General features: G+C 42.4%; 1 protein-coding gene across 2 annotated transcripts in view; it reads left to right on the top strand.

Annotated features, from left to right (window-relative positions):
* Positions 1-24,301, top strand: part of LOC138662047 (phosphatidylinositol-binding clathrin assembly protein-like) — an 82,115-nt gene extending 57,814 nt beyond the window's left edge. The window contains exons 14-20 of one of the 2 annotated variants that reach the window (XM_069747155.1): positions 1,591-1,698; positions 8,450-8,566; positions 8,655-8,685; positions 10,054-10,174; positions 14,080-14,136; positions 14,276-14,383; positions 22,641-24,301. In XM_069747155.1, coding sequence (XP_069603256.1) covers positions 1,591-1,698; positions 8,450-8,566; positions 8,655-8,685; positions 10,054-10,174; positions 14,080-14,136; positions 14,276-14,383; positions 22,641-22,655 — 557 coding nt within the window. In that variant the 3' untranslated portion in view covers positions 22,656-24,301. Of the gene's footprint in view, positions 1-1,590; positions 1,699-8,434; positions 8,567-8,654; positions 8,686-10,053; positions 10,175-14,079; positions 14,137-14,275; positions 14,384-22,640 lie in introns of both variants that reach the window. The other variant, XM_069747154.1, reaches the window with a different exon arrangement.
* The last annotated feature ends 228 nt before the right edge of the window (positions 24,302-24,529 follow it).

The following is a 24,529-nucleotide window of genomic DNA, read 5'->3' as shown; positions in this document are numbered from 1 at the left end:
TTTTTGTCCCATGAGCCGTTCGGGCTAAATGCACTATTTGGGTGTTTACTGGCCACTTAGGATTTTGTATACATCCGCCTGGGTTGGTTAGTTTGTCCTGTGAGCTGGCCACGTATGGTCTGCATCTAGTCCTAGGGTACAGGCAGGCTTATAGCATTGGTTATCAGTATGCTTATTATGGGTTATATATATTATTGTACTCTGTATTTACTGAGTGTTATGGACAGGGCCTTGCCTTTCTGTTTTTAAGTATGTTTTATTATGTTGTGTGTCAATAAAATCTTGTGTTTTTTCCTACATTATGTTTTCATTTTTTTATACGTGGTGTGCATAACTGGAGTGATACTTTTCTTTCTGCTGGTTATATTTGATACTGCAGCCCAGTCTCATTCACTTCAGTCAATAGTCCGGACTGGGAACTTCTCTGATGAAAAATACAAAAGTCTTGTATATTAAAATGTCAACACTTTAATATCTATCTTGCAGTTCTGGATGTGACGTTTACAGCCTAGAAGCCAGAAAATTCTGATAGCTTATCCACTTCTGATTCTTGTTAGGGCTTGTGCACACGTTGCAGATTCTTTGTGTTTTTGGTGGCTTTTTGCCATGCAGATTTTCTAGCAATCCTGAAGCAGTCCTGATGCGAGAAAAGTGATTGAGAAACCTGAAGTGTCATGCACATATTGAGTGTTTTTTTTGTTTGTTTTTTTTAACTTGCAGATTCGGTGCAGAAATAATCTGCAGCATGTCAATTCTCTGTGCGTTTTTGTCCTGTCCTGCATTTTTCACCATTGACCTCACTCAAATGAGGCAAAAACGAAGGGCAATATACATAAAAAAAGTGTTTTTTTTCCTGCCAAGAGAACGCAGAAATCTCTGCATCCATTTACTCAGTGTGCACATAGCCTTAGAGATTTGGATGAAAACCGCCGACTTCAGTAATATCTCTATCCTGTCTGTGCCAAGCAATGCCATGTATAGGAAGGGGCGTCGGTGGTTTTCGTCATATGGATTTACACAAGATGTCCATCTCCATACTACCCCATACAAAGCAGAACATGTTGTCATAATATACCATATTTAATAATATATAAAAAAGTTAATTGTGGTTGAGGCTCAGATAAATTTTGATTCCCATAGAGCTCAATAAGTGCAGGTATTACTCAATGGACAGCACCCTGTTCTTCAAAAAGGTGCAGATCCCGGAGGGTAGGACCTGCATCTATCCAACATTGTGGCATTTCCTGTAGATATGTCACTAGTGTCAGAGATCAGAGAAGTTCAAAAATTGAAAGCGTTATACATATTAAAGGAGATTTATGAAATGATCTAAAAGAACTGTCTTTTTTGCCCATATCAACCAATCACAGTGAAGCTTTAATTTTTCAAGATGGTAATATAAAATAAGATCTGCGCTGCGATTGGTTGGTATAGGCAACAAAGGCAGCTTTTCTTGTAGAACGTTTCTAAACTTTCCAAATTTTGTTATTTGAACATTGTGAATTATATTCATTTTAATTTCTTTTTACAAACCAAATATTGCTGTATGCTTAGACACTAAATATAGTATTTGTGTATAATCTGGTGTAGGTTTCCCAATTCAGTCAGGTGTACAGAACGCATCCACAGCAATGAATGTGGATTTTGATGCCGTTTTTGGAACAAAGACTTCTGCACATGAAAGTAACGAAACCCCAGGTACGCTTTATATTGGTTGCATTTTCGGAGGTACAGTAAAGAGTATAAAATAAATCTGTTGGTTTGAAAAATGCATTTCTGACTTGCCCATATTCCCCCTTCTGCTTGGATGCATGCGTAGTCAATGACCGGAGTGACCGCTACCCATGTACAGCGTGAATAAAGCTGTGTCTGTCTAGCTGATGCAAGACTAATCCTATGCATGTATGCAATGATCTTCATATCTGTAGAAATGTGTGTCTAATACCTGGGTAACGTAATGCATTGGGGCTAAAGTGTCTCTACTAAATAACATTAAGTCGTGTCATTTGTGGGTGGTTTCTCTTTTTAGTTTTTTTTTTTTTTTCCCTCCTCGAAATCCTGCAGTCACCAAAGTTAATTACATAATTCTTCCAAATGATGATAGAAAAGGATTAAAACCAGGATACAACATGACATAGCATTTCCATTACAAATTCACAATAAATCGGAGATTTAAAAAATAGAAAAATAGAATTTCGTGGTAATGTGCTTCTTGATGTGGATACTTGTTGCAAAGCTGAATATCTCCAACATATCCACTGTGTCTACACTTGACATTGCAGAGTTATAATAGGACAACCTATAGAGCTGGCCAATTACAGAAACCAATTGCAAGGATATTCTGTCACTTTATGATTTTCCATCCTTTGTATCCTTCACCTATCCTGAGAATGAGAGGGACATAGCTCTGCTTCGGTTCCCTCAGAAGCTTTACCTGCACAGTGGTGCTCCTGTGGACCATCAGCCCACCTGATTGACTTGGAAGGGTCCACAGTGCTGTTCAGGGATTGCTATACTGGTGAAAACAAAATGAACATAAATATGAAATAAAATGAATATAATGCTCAAAACCCTCAAGCGGTTAAAAGAAGGGACTTGGGCTGCGTTCACATTAGCGTTCTGCCGGGCTGCGTCGGGCGCAGCCGCAGCGACGCATGCGCCCCTATATTTTAACATGGGGGCGCAAGGACCGCAAGTGTTAGGGCGCAGAGGACGCAGCAAGATGCATTTTTTTTGCGTCCAAAATCCGGCTAAAAAAGGACGCATGCGTCGCAAAACTATGCGTTTTGCATGCGTTCTTGTTTGCGTTGTGCGTTGCGTCGCCGACACAGCCCCGCACAATGCAAATGTGAATGTAGCCTTATTCATTCTTTAGGAAACTTCCAGTCAGAAGCCAGCTTTCTCTCTGTCTCCAGACTTGAAAGTGCAGCTTAACCCCTTAGGCTGCCGTCACACTATCAGTATTTGGTCAGTATTTTACACCAGTATTTGTAAGCCAAAACCAGGAGTGGGTGATAGAAACATATGCACCACTTCTGTATTTATTATACATTTCCTCTAATTGTTCCACTCCTGGTTTTGGCTTACAAATACTGATGTAAAATACTGACCAAATACTGCTAGTGTGACGGCAGCCTTAGTGACAGAGCTTAATGACCAATATAACAAAAAAAATGCCCAAAAGTGACACCATTCTAAAAACTGCACCCCTCAAGGTGCGCAAAACCACATTCAAGAAGTTTATTAACCCTTCAGGTGCTTCACGAGAAGTAAAGCCATGTGGAAGGAAAAACAAAATCAATATTTAACTTTTTCAGCAAATTAACTTTAGAACCATTTTTTTTTTCACAAGGGTATCAGGAGAAAATGGAAAACAAAATTTGTTGTGCAATTTCTCCTGAGTACACAAATACCCTGTATGTGGGGGACAGCCACTGTTTGGGTGCATGGAAAGGCTCAGAAGGGAGGGAGCACCGTTTGAATTTTTGAAAGCAAAATTGGCTGGAATCAATGGTGGCGCCATGTCTCGTTAGGAGACCCTCTGATGTACCTAAACAGTGGAACCCCCAATTCTAACTCCAACCTTAACACAACCCTAACCTAACCACAAACATAACCTTAACTATAGCCCCAACCCTAACTGTAGCCCCAACCCTAATGGAGAAATGGAAATAAATACATTTTTTTATTTTTTTTTTTATACCTAAGGGGGTCATAAATAAGGGTTTTATTTAATATTTTTATTTTATTTTGATCTCTGTAAGAGGGTCTATCACAATAATCAAAATTAACCAATAGGAAAAATTTCCTATTGGTGACAACCGGCAGATCTCGGCGGGCGCACTACTCATGCGGCTGCCATTTTCTTCCCGGAAGAAGATGCTGCCGGCAGGGAGACATTAGGGGGGATGCAGAGACATCAGAGGTACCGGGGTGGGGATCGCGGTACCCCGGAGGAATTCCGATGCTGGGTGGGCGCTATACACTTATTTCTCAGTGCCTTTAAAAGCACCACTGAGGCATAAGTACTATTGATGAGCGAGTGTACTCGTTGCTCGGGTTTTCCCAAGCACGCTCGGGTGACTACTGAGTATTTTTTAGTGCTCGGAGATTTAGTTTTCATCGCGGCAGCTGAATGATTTACAGCTACTAGCCAGGCTGAGTACATGTGGGGGTTGCCTGGTTGCTAGGGAATACCCACATGTAATCAACCAGGCTAGTAGCTGTAAATCATTCAGCTGCCGCGATGAAAACTAAATCTCCGAGCAGTCATAAATACTCGGAGGTCACCCGAGCGTGCTCGGGAAAACCTGAGCAATGAGTACACTCGCTCATCACTAATAAGTATCCTTAAAGGGACTCTGTCACCTGAATTTGGAGGGAACAATTTTCAGCCATAGAGGCGGGGTTTTCGGGTGTTTGATTCACCCTTTCCTTACCCGCTGGCATGCAGCCAGCGGGTAAGGAAAGGGTGAATCAAACACCCGAAAACCCCGCCTCTATGGCTGAAGATTGTTCCCTCCAAATTCAGGTGACAGAGTCCCTTTAAGGGGTTAAAGGACACCGGTGTTTTCCTGAAGCGACTTTGCTTAAAAACTCAGTGTGCACCACCACCTGACACACTGTGTGCACATACCCTAAGCAAGTGTTGCTTTTCTTTTACAAAGTCTAGTCTTGCTCTTGACAAAAAAAGGATATCACATTCACAAGAACTTCTCACATACTATGTGCACATACTTAAAACCAAGCATAATAAAATTAAAAGGTAATGGTTGACTGTTAATTCACTTCAACATCATAATCCTTGTAAGGAATGATTACCCCAGCAGTAATCATTACAGATTTATCTATATCTATGTTTTATGCCTCTTCGATGTTTGGTTTATTCCCCCTTACAAAACTAATTCCCTTTTCTCTCTTTATTGCACGCATGCTCATGCTCACCCACCCGTGTCTCTGGTGAGTTATTAGATATTGTTTTTTGTTCATATTAAAGACTAACATTCTTTTTCAGTGTTATTGTACAATTACTCCACTTGAAATGTATAACCCACTCACCAGTTTACAGATATGAGGGAGGTCAACTCTCCCAGATTTAATTGAATATGTATCAGATGTAAAAGGGATTATTTGTCATACACTATGACAATATCTAATGACTGACATTCTCCCTGATGTAAGATGTTTCAGGATACAGTACTGTTAGAGATATCGAGACAAGCTATCATTTTAAAATATCTATCACACATTGCTTAGACATTTTGCTGATTTATAAAGTGAAATGATTGAGGAACATTTTTTGATTATACGTTCTAAAGATATAATATTATGCGATGTAATATAATGGCCCTTCTATAATATTATGTGATGTAATATAATGGCCCTTCTATAATATTATGGGTGTAATATAATAGCTCTTCTGTAATATTATACAGTGTAGTATAATGGCTCTTCTATAATATTATATGGTGTAATATGATGGCCCTTCTATAATATTATGGGTGTAATATAATGGCTCTTCTATAATATTATATGGTGTAATATGATGGCCCTTCTATAATATTATGGGTGTAATATAATGGCTCTTCTATAATATTATATGGTGTAATATAATGGCCCTTCTATAATATTATGGGTGTAATATAATGGCTCTTCTATAATATTATATGGTGTAATATGATGGCCCTTCTATAATATTATGGGTGTAATATAATGGCTCTTCTATAATATTATATGGTGTAATATAATGGCCCTTCTATAATATTATGGGTGTAATATAATGGCCCTTCTATAATATTATATGGTGTAATATGATGGCTCTTCTATAATATTATGGGTGTAATATAATGACCCTTCTATAATATTATACGGTGTAATATAATGGCCCTTCTATAATATTATGGGTGTAATATAATGGCTCTTCTATAATATTATGTGGTGTAATCTAATGGCCCTTCTATAATATTATGTGATGTAATATAATGGCCCTTCTATAATATTATGTGATGTAATATAATGGCTCTTCTATAATATTATGGGTGTAATATAATGGCTCTTCTATAATATTATACGGTGTAATATAATGGCCCTTCTATAATATTATATGGTGTAATCTAATGGCCCTTCTATAATATTATGTGGTGTAATCTAATGGCCCTTCTATAATATTATGTGATGTAATATAATGGCCCTTCTATAATATTATGTGATGTAATATAATGGCTCTTCTATAATATTATGTGATGTAATATAATGGCTCTTCTATAATATTATGGGTGTAATATAATGGCCCTTCTATAATATTATACGGTGTAATATAATGGCCCTTCTATAATATTATACGGTGTAATCTAATGGCCCTTCTATAATATTATGTGGTGTAATCTAATGGCCCTTCTATAATATTATGTGATGTAATATAATGGCCCTTCTATAATATTATGTGATGTAATATAATGGCCCTTCTATAATATTATACGGTGTAATATAATGGCCCTTCTATAATATTATATGGTGTAATCTAATGGCCCTTCTATAATAATATGTGGTGTAATCTAATGGCCCTTCTATAATATTATGTGATGTAATATAATGGCCCTTCTATAATATTATATGGTGTAATCTAATGGCCCTTCTATAATATTATGTGGTGTAATCTAATGGCCCTTCTATAATATTATGTGATGTAATATAATGGCTCTTCTATAATATTATGTGATGTAATATAATGGCCCTTCTATAATATTATGTGATGTAATATAATGGCTCTTCTATAATATTATGTGATGTTATATAATGGCTCTTCTATAATATTATGGGTGTAATATAATGGCCCTTCTATAATATTATGTGATGTAATATAATGGCCCTTCTATAATATTATGTGATGTAATATAATGGCCCTTCTATAATATTATGTGATGTAATATAATGGCCCTTCTATAATATTATGGGTGTAATATAATGGCCCTTCTATAATATTATACGGTGTAATATAATGGCCCTTCTATAATATTATACGGTGTAATATAATGGCCCTTCTATAATATTATATGGTGTAATCTAATGGCCCTTCTATAATAATATGTGGTGTAATCTAATGGCCCTTCTATAATATTATGTGATGTAATATAATGGCTCTTCTATAATATTATGTGATGTAATATAATGGCTCTTCTATAATATTATGTGATGTAATATAATGGCCCTTCTATAATATTATGTGATGTAATATAATGGCTCTTCTATAATATTATGTGATGTAATATAATGGCTCTTCTATAATATTATGTGATGTAATATAATGGCCCTTCTATAATATTATACGGTGTAATATAATGGCCCTTCTATAATATTATATGGTGTAATCTAATGGCCCTTCTATAATATTATGTGGTGTAATATAATGGCTCTTCTATAATATTATGTGATGTTATATAATGGCTCTTCTATAATATTATGGGTGTAATATAATGGCCCTTCTATAATATTATACGGTGTAATATAATGGCCCTTCTATAATATTATACGGTGTAATATAATGGCCCTTCTATAATATTATATGGTGTAATCTAATGGCCCTTCTATAATATTATGTGGTGTAATCTAATGGCCCTTCTATAATACTATGTGATGTAATATAATGGCCCTTCTATAATATTATGTGATGTAATATAATGGCCCTTCTATAATATTATACGGTGTAATATAATGGCCCTTCTATAATATTATGTGGTGTAATCTAATGGCCCTTCTATAATATTATACGGTGTAATATAATGGCCCTTCTATAATATTATACGGTGTAATATAATGGCCCTTCTATAATATTATGTGGTGTAATCTAATGGCCCTTCTATAATATTATGTGATGTAATATAATGGCCCTTCTATAATATTATGTGATGTAATATAATGGCCCTTCTATAATATTATACGGTGTAATCTAATGGCCCTTCTATAATATTATGTGGTGTAATCTAATGGCCCTTCTATAATATTATGTGGTGTAATCTAATGGCCCTTCTATAATATTATGTGATGTAATATAATGGCCCTTCTATAATATTATACGGTGTAATATAATGGCCCTTCTATAATATTATATGGTGTAATCTAATGGCCCTTCTATAATATTATATGGTGTAATCTAATGGCCCTTCTATAATATTATACGGTGTAATCTAATGGCCCTTCTATAATATTATGTGGTGTAATCTAATGGCCCTTCTATAATATTATGTGATGTAATATAATGGCCCTTCTATAATATTATACGGTGTAATATAATGGCCCTTCTATAATATTATATGGTGTAATCTAATGGCCCTTCTATAATATTATATGGTGTAATCTAATGGCCCTTCTATAATATTATGTGGTGTAATCTAATGGCCCTTCTATTTGATTTATGTCAGTCTTTTTGCCTTCTCAGTTATTTACTTCACAGATGATGTATTGCAGCCGACTATCTCACAGCATATTCAAAGGTCTGTGGCCGCAGGAACGCAGAGTGGAAGATTCATGGCAAATGACCTTGATTCTTCACTTGCAAACCTGGTCGGAAGTAAGTGATTAATGGCAGCGTTTGTTTTAGATGAGTCATTTTTCTTACCTGGATGCATTTCCTCACAAAATGTTGTCTTGCGTTTCAGATCTTGGTTTTGGAGGAACACCATCAAAAAGGTGTGTGGAATAATTTGTACAATTTCCTGGCTCAATCCAAAGCATTGTTCTTAGGGCACTGGTGATTAATCTATATAGGTTATTTTTATAGTAATCTGTGGATGGCTTTATGCAAGGGATCATTTAGACTAGCGTTCATCTGTTTTTTTTTGTTTTGTTTTTTTTTATAACCGTTGTAGCTTAAATCAAGCGTTAATGGGTTTATCGGACTTGGGGAAATAAATGTTTCAAAAGGCAGAGGATGTTAAAAAGATATGTACTCACCAGTGACCACCTGTACATTCAGGGACAACATCCCAATGACGTTATTTTCCAGTCACCTGACCGCTGCAGCCATTCACAGGTCTTTGTGGTTAAGTGACCAAAAACAAGTCATCATCTCTTGGTGTCCCAGTGGCTACTACCGGAATACTACGGTATACGTTCTATCTTCTCATATTCCCTGCCTTTTGAAAAAAATTACTTTTTTCGTCTGACAACCCCTTTTGAACTCTGTTGGTCCAGAAGCTTTATGTGGGCTACAATGACTGCTCTCTTGGCCTTCTGTTAGATATTAGATTTATGGAACAGACTAGTGCATAAAAAACCCATTTCCAAAAAAGGTTGGTATGCTGTGTAAAATGTAAAGAAAACAAGAATGCAATGACTTGGGAACCTTTCCAACCTTCTATTAACTCTCTAAGCTTATATGAGATGTGTTGATGCCATCAATTTCTATGAATTATTTTTTTTCAAATGAAATGGTAAATCGTCAAACGTTCACCTTCTGATCTGTGTTCTATGTTGTGTTGTGCATAAAATATGGCTAAAAGATTTCCAAATCATTAAATTCTTACTTTCTTTACATGTTACACAGCGTCCCATCTTTTTTGGAATTGGGGTTGCACATAGTAGGCAGTGTCCGCACCTGTGTGCTGTGCAGACAACTACATCCGTAACTGGTCTGAAATATGCTGCTATATTGAGCCTAACATTAAAATGGTGCACTCTGCCAAAAATCTGCCGGTAGGAAGAAACCTTGTAGACATTTAGATGGAGAGGCCTGTGCCCATCTTAACTAGGCAAGGATGTCCAAGGCACCAGGTGTTTTCCTCAGTAAGCTTCTGTGTGTTTGCTACAGCATAAAGCAAGTCACACATTTTGTGTAGACCTGCTGGTGTAAGGTGACATTGGTGCGTAATGTAAGGCTGGGTAGGTTTATTATTAATTACTAGTGATGTGATTTCATCAGATTAGCATTTCATTATTATTGAATGGTTTAGACTTTGTGCATATGTTAATTTTTTACAGCCTTAGTTGTTTGGTATTAGAATCTTGACATCGTGCCCGACATGTTGCTGAAGAATGACCTGTTGTCTGTCCCAGCAGATCTGACATGCAGTGGAATCAGCCTACAGAGAAGAGACTGACTGGTGGCACAAACTGGCAAGCAAGAACAAGTACTTCAACCACGTGGACCCCTGCACCTATAGCTCCTGTACCTCAAATGGTAGGTTATCCGGTTATTTCACAACACACGAGGGTTTCACTTTGTACAGAAGAATGGTCTCTCCAGCCACCGCTTCTGGGGTCAGATCAAACCATGTACAGCAGTAAAGGATCACTGTTTTGATGCCCCTTGTAACTTGCATATTAAGTGCTTTATTCCCATGACCAAAGGAGCAATATATTCCCCAAACTGTGGCACAATACTGCTTATTGTGTGACTATTCCCCAGAAAGGTGGAAACCTCCATTTACAGTGTAATACATTAACCGAACATCTGATGTTCTGAATTTCTGGTAATTTGGCACAAGACTATTTTTAATAGATGACCCCATATGTCTCTCTTGACTGAGAGACTTAAGCCCCTTTCACACATCAGTTTTTTGCCATCAGTCGCAATCCGTCTAATTTTGAAAAAAAATCGATCTGGCAACTTATGCCGCCGGATCCGTTTTTCTCTCATAGACTTGTATTAGCGACGGATGGCCTCACATTTCATCTGTTGTTCGCCGGATGCGTCAAATTGTTTGTCCGGCGGCCGGAGTCAACTGACAAAGTAACGTTTTTTGTCTACGTCAAAATAACGGACAGCGACTGATTTGTCACCGTCCGTCGTTGACTAGAATGGAAGCCTATGGCGCCAGATCTGTCAAATGATTCCGTTTTTTGTTTTTTTTTTAACTGAGCATGCTTCGATCCAATTAGTCGGATCCATCGATAAAACGAATCCATCGCTTCAGTTTTTCACAATCTGCGGCGGATCCGTCGATCCAACGGATTGTGCATGACGGCAAAAAACTAATGTGTGAAAGGGGCCTTAGGCTATGTGCACACGCTGTGGAATGGTGTGCGGATTTTTCCGCACTGTTTTTGTTAAATCCGCAGGTAAACCACACTGCAGATTTACTGCGGAATTACCGCGGTTTTTGTGCGGATTCCCCCTGCGGTTTTACACTTGCGGATTCCTATTGAGGAGCAGGTGTAAACCTCAGCGGAATCTGCACAAAGAATTGACATGCTCCGGAAAATAAACCGCTGCGTTTCCACGCGTTTTTTTCTGCAGCATGTGCACGGTGGATTTTGTTTTCCATAGGTTTACATGGTACTGTACAACGCATGGAAAACTCCTGCGGATCCGCAGCAAAATCCGCAGCGTGTGCACATAGCCTTAGGGATTTTACAATATATACACTCGGTGCATTGGACCTTGAACTATAGAAAGCAATTACATCTGACCCACCATGATCCTTTGTTTCTTTCTAGAAAGAACTTGCTGCATGCATGCTTTTCTGTATATGCAGTATTTCGGATAATCTCGCAGGCCTGAGGGCAGCAGACTGTCCGACTTTATAATATATATATTATGGTGGTGCGCTGTTAAATGTGGTGGCTCACAGTGCTGTTACAGTTCATGACTTTGTAATCATTTTGGGTTTTATTAACCATGCTATCCCAGAATGGAGTCCATTACTCTACTGGATATGTAAGTGCTGTTTTCTGTGACCTATTAAAGGTAGAATTAAGATGCTTTAATTGCTTGCAGGTTTTGCATTTTCAACTTTAAACTGTTAAGGAAGCTTTTGCCTATTGGTGATGGGTTAGCTACATTTTGAGCTGTTGCACATTGCTTTAGTGATGGATGCTGCATGCCGGCTCTAACAGGACGAACACTTCTATAGCAAAGAAAGATTCTGGCACATCCCAGCATCAAATGTATGTGTGGGCGCCATTTCCCTAACCGAGATCAAACTACGCCTTACTGGACAGCTCCCTGTTACAACATGGAAAATTGGAACAGCAATGGGCACATTCTTGGTTATCTCAAGAACTGAAATCTGCCGATGGTGCCTAGCTCAAAGCAAAAAACAAGCTGTGAACTCCTGATGTAAATGTTTTAGCCAGTTTTTTTTATCTCTGATATTTTGTAATAAGATTTCAATATTTTAGCGTATTTCTTTTCATTTACTTGTATTTAGTTTTTAAATAAAAAAAAAAAAAAAAAACTGAAATAAACAAAGGGTATTCCTCATGATTTCCAGTACTTGTATATTGATGATATCTGGCACCACCACCGATCAGCTGTTTACATCCAGCAGCGGTACATGGTGTAAAGAGCTGGAGTGAAGTGTCCTTTCTTAGGTGCATACACTAGAACGGCCACTACACTGTGTACCACGCTGCGTTCTTCAGGCTCTTTCCACTGTGTACATCAGCTGTTTTCAGCTCTCGTTACAGCCAGATCTGTGTGGTGCCCAGCGTCAGATCCTCACTGATATCGATGACTTATAGGGGTATTCTCAAGTTGTGTTTTGTGTAGTTCAGAACCCTGCATTCTCCCTATAGGTTCCTTACTCCTTGTTTCTAACAGGGCAGCCTCTCATTGAGGGACAGCTCTGGTAAATAGTAGGACTGTAAGTTTTGCTGTAATACATTCAGCTATCACTATCGTTACATACAGTGATAACGGCATTTGAACAAGCGCACAGCTCCTGACAGTGTTAGCAGAGATTAGCAGACATGTTCTGAAAGCTGTCAGACTGGTGATTTATGATTTCATCTCTACAGAAGATGAGAGAGAGGAGCAGGTGACCACATATCTGCTGTATCAATGGGCTGGAGAGAGCTGATTGGGGTGTTAAGAATTAACTCCTTTCTTGGAATGTTACTACTGCACTCTCAGCCAGTTACCATTAGCGGCCGGGATTTTTGGAAACCAGCTGTACACTATAAAAGACAAAAGCGCTCATTGCAGGGGAATGACAGACAGTGTCAAAATAAGCAAGTTTGCAATTGACTTTTTTTTTCTATCTACTAACTAATTAAAGCAATTTAAGAGCTTGAGAGCACCCCTGCAAGTCCTGGAAACTTGAAATATTGAATTTCTCTGTTGGATCACACAAAAATAACAATTTATTTTCTTGAAACCATTTAAAAAACACTGTTTAAAAATTGTTGTGCTGCTCTCTATAAAAATGGCCACCTGAAATGTCCAGTGCTGAGAAGAGGCCACTTCCAGTGCTCCTACAGACTGAGCTACTGACGTGTGACCACAATGATCTAACACAGGAATGTTAAGGTACCGTCACACTAAGCGACGCTGCAGCGATACCGACAACGATCCGAATCGCTGCAGCGTCGCTGTTTGGTCGCTGGAGAGCTGTCACACAGACAGCTCTCCAGCGACCAACGATCCCGAGGTCCCCGGTAACCAGGGTAAACATCGGGTTACTAAGCGCAGGGCCACGCTTAGTAACCCGATGTTTACCCTGGTTACCATCCTAAAAGTAAAAAAACAAACGCTACATACTTACCTACCGCTGTCTGTCCTCGGCGCTCTGCTTCTCTGCTCTGGCTGTCAGCGCCGGGCATCCGGAAAGCACAGCGGTGACGTCACCGCTCTGCTTTCCGGCCGCAGCCAGAGCAGAGAAGCAGAGCGCCGAGGACAGAAAGCGGTAGGTAAGTATGTACCGTTTGTTTTTTTTACTTTAACGATGGTAACCAGGGTAAACATCGGGTTACTAAGAGCGGCCCTGTGCTTAGTAACCCGATGTTTACCCTGGTTACCAGCGAAGACATCGCTGAATCAGTGTCACACACGCCGATTCAGCGATGTCTGCGGGGAGTCCAGCGACGAAACAAAGTTCTGGACTTTCTTCCCCGACCAGCGACAGCACAGCAGGGGCCTGATCGCTGCTGCCTGTCACACTGGACGATATCGCTAGCGAGGACGCTGCAACGTCACGGATCGCTAGCGATATCGTCTAGTGTGACGGTACCTTTACTTACACTGTGACTCCTGGACTAATCTCTTTGAAGGCAGGGCTATTTTGTCATTATGATCAAGAGATGCCATTGTAGCAGCACTGCGTGAACATACATAGAATTATATGTTTTTTATTTCATTTGAAGGTTCCTGCACCCCTGAGCTATCCAGTCACTACACCTCAAGTGCCTGTGTATGGAATGGTGAGAAAGCTATTGCCTTTGTTTTTAAAAGTTAATCTTGGATACTTAAAACCTGAACGTACTGTTAATGTTTGCATTGGTAGAAATCTATCCTTCAGTTACCTCGTTATAGTACATGTATATTGGTTTTGCTCGTCAGGTTCCCACACAGATTGGTGCAAATCCTCTCATGGTTCCTCAGCCAATGATTTATTCACAGCCGGGAATAAGACCCACAAATCCATTTGCGCCTGTTTCTGGGGCTCAGGTAAGCCTGTGTCACTTTTAAGAAATTCTTATCAAATATTCATCTTATTTGTTGAAATATTTCTTCCTCACATCAGGTGTTTAACTTATTTCTAATCATGTATGCATTTAATAATAATCAATTTATATTATGAATGCTTTTGTTCCAGGCGACGTATATGTGTTCAGTATTTGGTGAGTATTTTACATCACTGTCTGTAAGCCAAAATCAGGAGAGGCACAATCGGAGGAAAATTATAACAGAAACACTTCACCACTTCTGTATTACTGTCGCCTCATTGGGGGACACATGACCATGGGTGTTATGTCCACTCGGAGGCGACACTATGCATAATCTGAAAAAAATTAACCGTGGCTCCTCCTCTGCAGTATGCACCCCTGGACGGCGTCAGCCTTATCCAGTTTTTGCTTAGTGTCGCATAGGAGGCACACCTAAAAAATTTTTACTCCGTTTTTTTCCCCCCACGACGGATTACAGATAAAGAAAAGTGGGTCTCCTGTGAGACTCCCGGCATGGCTCCTTCCTCGGCCCCCTATTACAGGGTGCCCGGTTGAAGTCGAGACGGCTATTCCTCATGTCGCTCCTTCCCCAGTCCCTCGGGTGCTGGTTCGAAATCGAGACCCCCCCTCCTTCCCCAATTCCTTTTGGTTTATGGGTTGAGGTCGAGGCGAGAATAAAGCCCCCTGATGGTGACAGCAGCACCCTCCCTAATCACCCTCTGGAGGCATTAGGTTGAGACGCCTCAGGTAGGGCCTGTACAGGCAGCACTCTGCAGCTCCCAGCAATGGGCCAGCACACTGCGCCTGCATCCAGGGACCCCAGCCCAGCTGCGGGCTCCTGTCGGAGCCGGGGGGATTGCAGGCAGGCATGGCACAATAGACACAGGGCTCCCTGCGCCCCTGTCTCTGCGGCAGCACCAGCTCAGGGGGGCCTCTCACAGGGCCCCCCCTTCCGCTTATAACCCCACTGCTATCCAGCCTTTAAATCCGGGGGGGGGGGGCTGGTTCAGATCCGACCCCCTCCCGGACTTCCGTGCCGGCCTGGAGCCTTTCTGGGCATCAGGCTTCTAATTTAGGCGGTGGCTTCGGCCTAGCTGAAGCCGCCGCCCCCGGCCTGCCCCCCGGATGACAAATATGACACTCTACAGTGTCGTAGAGGGGGTGGATCGAGACAGAAAGGGCGCTTTTTTACACAGCTCTGCCGCCTTTTTCAGCTCTCCGCCCCCTTCTCCCCCTTCCTCTTCTCGGCGGCCATTTCTGCTGCAGGGATTAACCCTGCACCTCCCGGTCAGCAGGACCAGGCCAGCCAGTCTCCGGGGGGCACAGGACTGTGGATCTTCGGCGCTGGACCTAGAAGCTAACTGGTGGGGTAAGATCACAGCTGGGTTTTTTTACTCTGCTATGAATCCATATTCCCTATAAGGCTCCACTATAGGTTCCTCTGCATAGCTACCCCTGTAAGGTCCTCTGCAGCCAGCCCTTCTGCACTCTGTGCACTATGCCGGGCTCATGGTCCAAGAGAACCAGGCAGGACTGCTATTATGCATTCTGCACAGCCTGCAGGACCGCTCTCCCCAGTGGCAGCAACGCACTGCCAGGACTGCATCCAGACTACTGTGTCAGAGCCCCAAGAAGCCCCTGCCAATGCTTCGGTGTCTGCCACGCCGGAATGGGTCACTCAGATGTCGCAATCTATGACGCAGTCTATAGATAACCAAACCTCCACATTGCTTCAGGCTCTGCAGAGTCATGCCTTGGCTATGACCGTTACGCAGCAAAGGGAGAGCTTGACTCAGGAACAGGACGACCCTGGCACATCCACGTCTAGGTCAGGACGCAAGCGGACCCATAGGTCAAGTCCATCTGCGACATCCCATTCAAGGGAGAGACACCGTATTTCCAGGTCATCTAGACCGTCCCCTTCCAGGGGCAGACAATGCAGGTCTCCGCAATCCCCGACCAGAGGAGGCCTCCTTCCCAGCTCACCCAGCAGGGGACACCTCAGTGATACACAGGATTCAGAAGGCAACTGTGACTCTGACTCAGACAGGGAAATGGAGGGGTCCCTGATCCCAATCCCCCCCTAGCAATACAGTGCTAGTTGAGGACATAATCTCTTCCATCCATTGGGTGCTGGACATTTCTGATCCGCCACCAGAGGCCCCAGAACACAAGATTTCCTTTGAAGGAGCTCTGAAGCCGCCTAAGGTTTTCTCTAACCACCCAGAGTTTAAGGCAATCCTTAAAATGTAGCTCTCATAGCCTGAAAAAAAAAAAATCACTAATCGCAAATATCTGGAGGCAAGGTACCCTTTCCCACAGAAGGACACCAAGGAATGGACAGATCCACCCGAAGTAGACCCCCCAGTCTCTAGAGTAGCAGCACAGACCCTCCTTTCACGGCCAGATAGCTCAACCCTCCCTCAGGGACGCAGCAGACCGGCGGGTAGAACGCATGACTCGTTCAATTTTCGAGGCGGTAGGGGCCTCCCTGGCTCCTGCTTTTGCTTCAGTTTGGGCTGCCAAAGCCATCCTGGCTTGGGCCAAAAATTTACAAGCTGGCCTCCAAGCATCTGCTCCTGAGCTGTCGGACCAAGCGGTTCAAATAGCAGTTATAGCAGATTACATGCTTCATGCAGCTCTGGATTCAGCAAGGGGCGTAGCGGGATAGCATGAAACGCCATCACGATTCTGCGTATCCTCTGGCTGCGGGAATGGAAAGCAGCCGCAGCCTCAAAGAAGTCCCTCACGCACCTCCCGTATCTCAGTGGGCGACTTTTCAGTGAAAAGTTGGACACAATGATATCCAACGCTACCTGAGGTAAAAGTACCTCTCTCCCTCAACTGAAACCTAAACGCACTTACAAGAAGCGTAACCAAACTCGAGTCCGATCCTTTCGGAATTCTTCGGGCTGGTCCGTCTCGCGTTCAGTACAAAATCGTAACCGTTCCCCACGCAGGGACAACTCACGGTCGACGCAAAGGTCGGACTAGACCTGGCAGTCAAAAGCAGGCCAGTCAAAGCCCAAAGGAGGAAAACCTCAGACTTTCTCCTCCTCATGACTCACGGACTCCGGATGACATCACACCCGTAGGCGGACGACTTTTCTCTTTCAGAAAGTCTGGATGCCTATTACAGACGACAGGTGGGTCAGGGAACTAGTGTCTTCCGGATACAAGATAGAGTTCAATTCCAACACACCAAACCGATTCTTCCTCTGTGTTCCCCCAAAACCGCCAACCAAGACTCGTGCCTTCCACCAAGCGGTTTCCTCGCTTCTTCAAGCAGGAGTCATAGTACCGGTCCCCACGGCCGAGAGCTTCCGAGGGTTCTACTCCAATCTATTCGTAGTCCCCAAGAAAGGAGGCAGCGTACGGCCCATACTGGACCTAAAACAACTCAACAAATATGTACGGGTTCGTCACTTCCGCATGGAGTCCCTTTAGCCCATCATTGCGTCCATGGAGAAGGGAGAATATCTAGCCTTCATCGACATATAAGACGCATACCTGCATATACCGATTGCACCTGCTCATCAGTTTTCTCAGGTTTGCAATCGACCAGGACCACTACCAGTTCGTGGCTCTCCCGTTCGGACTCACCACGGCTCCCAGAGTGTTTACCAAGGTCATGGCAGCCACCATGGATGTCCTGCACTCCAGAGGCATAGTAGTCGTTCCTTACCTGGACGATCTACTCATCAAGGCTCCCACCTTCAAGGACTGCGAGCTCAGCGTCTCAATCACAACCGACACTCTGAGTCGCATGGGCTGGTTAGTCAACCTACATTGGTCATCACCAACCCTGAGTCAGTCTCTGACCTTCCTGGGAATGCTATTCAACACCTCCAGGGGTCTAGTGCTCTTTCCCAAGGACAAGGCACTGGCTCTCCGCCTAGGAGTTTGCACCCTCCTCCGCAAACCCCCCCGATCTCTCCGGTTTGCCATGAGAGTCCTCGGCAGAATGGGGGCAGCAATAGAAGCGGTCCCATTTGCCCAGTTTCACCTCAGGCCTCTCCAGCTAGCCATCCTCGAGTCCTGGGACAAGAACCCTTTGATCTCTCGACAGGGAGTTCCGGCTAACGTCGTCAACCAGGAGGTCCCTGCACTGGTGGCTCAAGCCAACCTCACTTGCAACGGGGAAATCCTTTCTCATAGGTCAATGGAAGGTTCTGACCACCGATGCGAGCCTGGCGGGTTGGGGTGCAGTGCACCTACAGCACAGGGCAAGTGGTCCCTAGTGGAAGCGACCGTGCCCATCAACATCCTGGAAATTCATGCCATCCTCCTGGCATTGAGGGCCTTCCATCACTTACTGGCAGCCTCTCACATCAGAATACAGTCGGACAGTGCCACGGCTGTGGCATATGTGAATCGCCAAGAAGGGACCCGCAGTACCCAGGCAATGCGAGAAGTGTCACACATCCTCCACTGGGCGGAGGACACGGTCGGTTCTCTCGGCGGTCCACATTCCGGGTGTGGACAACTGGGAAGCAGCCTTCCTCAGCTGACAAGGAATAGACTCAGGAGAGTGGTCTCTCCATCCCAAGATTGTTCGCCAGATCTGCCATCGCTGGGGGACCCCGGATGTGGACCTAATGGCATCCCACTTCAATGCCAAGGTCTCCAACTTCATGGCCAGAGCACACGATCCGCGGTCGCTCGGAGCAGACGCTCTGGTTCAGGACTGGACCCAGTTCCAGCTTCTGTACATTTTTCCACCTCTCCCCCTGATATCCAGAGTGGTGAGGAAGATCAAGCAAGAGGGAGTTCCAACCATCCTAATTGCACCGGACTGGCCCAGACGTACATGGTGTACGCCGACATCGTACAACTTACAGCAGATGCCCCCTGGCGCCTCCCCGATCGTCCGGATCTTCTATCATAAGGCCTGTTCTACCACCAGAACTCAGGGGCCCTCAATTTGACGGCGTGGCCCTTGAAACCTGGGTTCTAACCCAGGCAGGGCTCTCGCCGGACGTCATTAATACCATGATCAGGGCACGGAAGCCAGCCTCTGCAAAGATTTATTACCGTACCTGGAAAGCTTTCTTTACCTGGTGCGAATCTCGTGGCCAGACCCCATTCCCTTATTGCCTCCCCAATCTACTTGGTTTTCTCCAATCAGGTCTGGAGGCCAGGCTGTCCCTGGGCTCGCTTAAGAGCCAGGTGTCAGCCTTCCCAGTGCTTTTTCAAAGGCGCATTGCTACCAAGCCGCAAGTAAGGACTTTTCTTCAGGTGGTTTCCCAATTGGTTCTCCCCTACAGACAACCACTAGAAACCCGGGACCTCAACCTTGTCCTGTCAGCATTGCAGGAACCACCCTTCGAACCCCTTAAGGAGGTCCCGCTCCGCCTTCTCTCCCGGAAGGTGGTATTCCTGGTGGCAGGGTGTCTGAACTGACAGCACTCCCCTGCAGATGACCCTTCCTGGCTTTTCACCAGAACAAGGTAGTTCTCAGTACGGTCCAATCCGTCCTTCCGAAGGTTGTGTCCAACTTCCACCTCAATGAGGAAATTTCTCTGCCTTCCCTTTGTCCGGTCCTGGTTCATAGAGTGGAGAAGGCTCTGCATACGCTTGACCTTGTCAGGGCATTGCGTATATATGTGTCTAGGACTGCATCCTTTCGGAGGTCTGATTCTCTTTTCCTTCTTCCGGAAGGCGGCCGCAAGGGTCTGCCAGCTTCCAAAGCTACCCTTGCCAGGCGGATCAGATCCACCATACAAGAGGCCTACCGGCTTAAGAATTCTCCTCTTCGAGCCCACACTCTACAAGGGCGGTAGGGGCCTCCTGGGCCATTCAGCACCAGACTTCGGCACAACAAGTGTGTAAGGCAGCCACTTGGACTAGCCTACACAAGTTTACTAAACACTACAGGGTTCATACCCAGTCCTCAGCTGATACGAGCCTGGGTAGATGTGTTCTGCAGGCAGCGGTGCCCCAAGTATAGGGGCCTGTCTGCACAATATTCGTCCATTGCTTCCCACCCGGGGACTGCTTTGGGACATCCCATCGTCCTGTGTCCCCCAATGAGGCAACAGAGTAAAGGAGATTTTTGTGTACTCACCGTAAAATCTCTTTCTCTTAGCCTCTAATTGGGGGACACAGCTCCCACCCTGTTGCCCTTTCCGGGCCATCTTACTGTTGAGTTCTCATATTGTTTTCTTGAGCTCGTACATAGTTGCCTTCTAATAGGCATGGTTATGTTATTCATGTTACGTTCCTCCTACTGCTTTTGCACAAAACTGGAGAAGGCTGACGCCGTCCAGGGGTGTATACTGCAGAGGAGGAGCCACGGTTAATCTTTTTCAGATTATGCATAGTGTCGCCTCCTAGTGGACAGCAGCATAACACCCATGGTCCTGTGTCCCCCAATTAGAGGCTAAGAGAAAGAGATTTTACGGTCAGTACACAAAAATCTCCTTTTTTCGCCCATTACTGATTTTGGCTTACAAATACTGACTAAATATTAAACACGGCCCTTTTCTCAACGTGTCTTGTGGCCAGAGATGTAGGCATGTAAATTTTTTTTTTTTTTTTTTTTTTTTTTGGATTATTAACATGGGGAACGAAGGCCTAATTGAACAGATGCCAAGCATCAATAGACTTTTTAATTCAACAGTTAAGCTTGGTAAACACTTTTGGCCCGTAACTAGAGTCCAGGCTCCACATGGAAACTAATTGTGCACTATAAAAGATAAAGGCTTTCATGGCAGGTGAATGTCAGCGGGTAGAAAAAGCAAGTCAATTGTAAACTTGCTTATTTTCCTGCTAATTAAAGCAACTTAAGAACATCCTTGAAAGTCTGGGAAACTTTAAACTTTGAATGTCTCTTAGATCGCACAAAACTGCAATTTTTCACTTGGAACTATTTAAAAAATATTCCCTTATATAAACCACCACCTGAACTGTCCAGTGCTGGTAAGAGGAGGCCACGTTTTGTGCTTATACTGACTGAGCTGCTGACATGTGACCATTGGCTGCCACCACAAGTTTAATTCCATGGTTAAATGGGGATATCCCTGTGTTTCATATCCCCTTTGGTGGTAGACTCCCCTGTCCATATCAGCAGCTGTCTCAGTAAAGGGTATGAAAGATAAACTTGGCACACACGAACGTAAATGCAGTGAAGATTTAATAAAGTAGAGTGCATACAGTAGACGTTTCGGTCAGTTTAGACCTTCATCAATGTACCTCACTTAAGTACTTATAGGTTTTATTGGTCGCATAGGGTTAGAAAGTACCCCACTTGGAATAAAGAGACAGGAGTGACGGACGCACACACTGGACCAGCGGTGGATACTGCGTCCGTCACTCCTGTCTCTTTGTGCTGGACCCGGCTTAATCAGAGACCGTCTCTTTATTCCAAGTGGGGTACTTTCTAACCCTGTGCGACCAATAAAACCTATTAAGTAATGTACTTAATGTACTTAAGTGAGGTACATTGATGAAGGTCTAACCGAAACGTTTACTGTATGCACTCTACTTTATTAAATCTTCACTGCATTTACGTTCGTGTGCGCCAAGTTTATCTTTAATATAGTATGGCTTGGGCACCTACTTGAGCACCACAAATTTAGTAGTGCCTACGGTTTTGCTTCTAATCAGTAAAGGGTATGGACTTAGGTTAGGCTCGATAGAAAGCCTATGGGTCCAAACTTCACTCTGCCCCCTCTCTGCGCAGTCTTTTGATTGATTACTGGAAGTCTCAAGCCAGACTCCCACCGCAGGAAATTCAAGGGCCAACAAAATAAATACCGTACTTGTAAGTCAAAGTTTAGTAACACTTACATTTTTTTGTTGGTTTGTTTTGTTTCAATACCTGTGAAATCTCCTGCTGATAAAGTACAAGATACTCCTTTTGGTTAATCTTCATAAAGCAGTGGGTTGCCGCACATTTACAAGGACCACTGCAGCCAGTCCGGTGACTGGTCACAGTCGTGATGCCAGTACTATTGATGCATCTGCCTTTTCTCAATACACCAAAACCAAGAACTCGGAACTGACAAACAATACGTGTATGTCCCTGCAGTCAGTGTGGTGTATATTTGGTGTGTGACATATATATATATATATATATATATATATATATATATATATATATATATATATATATATATATATATATATATATATTATTTTTTTTTTTTTTTTTGTGTTATTTTCCCTGACCAATGAAAGTGTAACCCTACTTGTTGCTTCATTTGTGCATAACAGATCTATATTTTGTTGTTGAACAATTTTTTTTTTTTTTACAGATGCAGTTTATGTAAAACAGCCAAAGCAGCAAGGAGGCATGTGCAACCAAAAACTGGTGAAAAGGGATTTCCTATCCTTTGCTGGCATGGTCTTTACCAGGGCACCGGCGTGTTTCCAGTTTAATACCTTTTATGTGAACTGCAGTCATGTAGAGGTTGTGGTTAGATCTGTCCTGCCATGGAATCTAATGTGACCTGCTTTGACTGTACAAAGCTGCTCCACAAAAACATCCTATTTTTCTTTTTTACTACACTGGTGGTAGGCAAAAAATTCTAAATGTGAACATTGAGGTGCCTTTGTCCAACACCACAAGGGGTTTTGTAGTATTTTTTTCCTAATATCCTTATTTGTTCTGAAAATATCTCAAATTAATATCCATCTTTTCCTGACAAGATATGTAGCTTTTCTGAAGGATTTGCTCCTAGCCGATGGTGAACAGTCGGATTGTCAGGTTTCATTGTGCTGAAATAATCACAATGATATTGTGTACCATGAGGACCAGGATCAATCTTCACAAGAAGTCCACGTCAGGAAAGCCGCTGTTTTATACTGAGGAAATGGGAATGAACTTTGGAGCTGTATGAACCAGTAGAGCCAACGGCAATGCAATAAGATGTCTTTTATTGTCACATGAGAAATTTCGCTTTTTGTGTGGGTCCGAGGTCATTTTGTAAAGTCGAAACTTCTGTTATATGAATGGGTTTTCTTGCTCCTTGTCTTGTATTTTTTTTTCTGTATATTTTACCCTTTAAATCCAGGTGTGACTTGTATGTTGGAGGTATTGCAAATAACAGGAGGCCATTTATTTTATTTTTTTTCCTTTTGCCATCGCTTAAAGAAAGTTTATCCTTTGTAACCTATAATTAGGGGAAGTGTAAGGCTGTGTGCACACGTTGCGGTTTTTTTCCGCTATAAAAATGTGAAAAAAACCGCATACATAGGCATCCTATCATTTAGAATGTATTCTGCAATTTTTGTGCACATGATGCGTTTTTTCCGCGAAAAAAAACACATCGTGGTAAAAAACACAGCATGTTCATTAATTTTGCGGGGTTTTTTTATCACGTTTTTCCCGCTATATAATGCATTGGGAAAGCTCTGGAAAAAAAACGCATGCGGTTTTCTTGCAGAAAATGTGCAGTTTTCTTCAGGAATTTTCTGCAAGAAATTCTTACGTGTGCACATACCCTAACTCCTGCTGTTTGTGCCACTTTACTTTAAATAGTCAGTACATTTTTTATTATGTAAATATATATTATATATATATCCTGAATAATTTCTTTAATGCTGACGCATCCTTATCTTTAAATATATTTCTCAAAGCAATGTCCTTTCAAAAAGGATCTTAAAAAAAAAAATGTGCAAATTATTGTTGAATATGATTAGTTGATGCCAAATTAGCTGGATAGATGAAATGCATCATTCTATATTTATTTAATCACAACGAAAACATCTGAATATTTCCATCATCTCTTCAGTCCTCGTTGCCATTATAGCCACTTAAGGCAATGGAAGAAAGAACATCAAAGCCAAGGTTTACTGTGCCCATATACTACAAGAATGTGGATCTGAGTGTGGTATTAAAATAAGATATCTCAAGTTCAGATTTAAAAAAAAAAAAGAAATTAAATAATGTAATAAAAATGGTATGTGAAATCTGGCGGTTTGTTTTTTTTTCAGTTGCAAACTAAAGTGAAACTTTTTTGGTTTCTCATATGGAAGGGGAGAAGTCAAAGATGCAGCCATTGGTCTTTGCTGCTGGTTTGACATTAAGGCCGGCGTCACACTGGCGTATTGCATCCGATGCGAGAGCATCGGATGCGATATGCTAATGACACTCGGCTCCTGCTCGCAGCAGAGCAGGAGCCGAGTGTCATGCGTCTGTGCT

The sequence above is a fragment of the Ranitomeya imitator genome, chromosome 2 (assembly GCF_032444005.1).
Source record: "Ranitomeya imitator isolate aRanImi1 chromosome 2, aRanImi1.pri, whole genome shotgun sequence".
NCBI lineage: Eukaryota > Metazoa > Chordata > Amphibia > Anura > Dendrobatidae > Ranitomeya > Ranitomeya imitator.
This window is presented reverse-complemented; position numbering and strand designations above follow the sequence as displayed.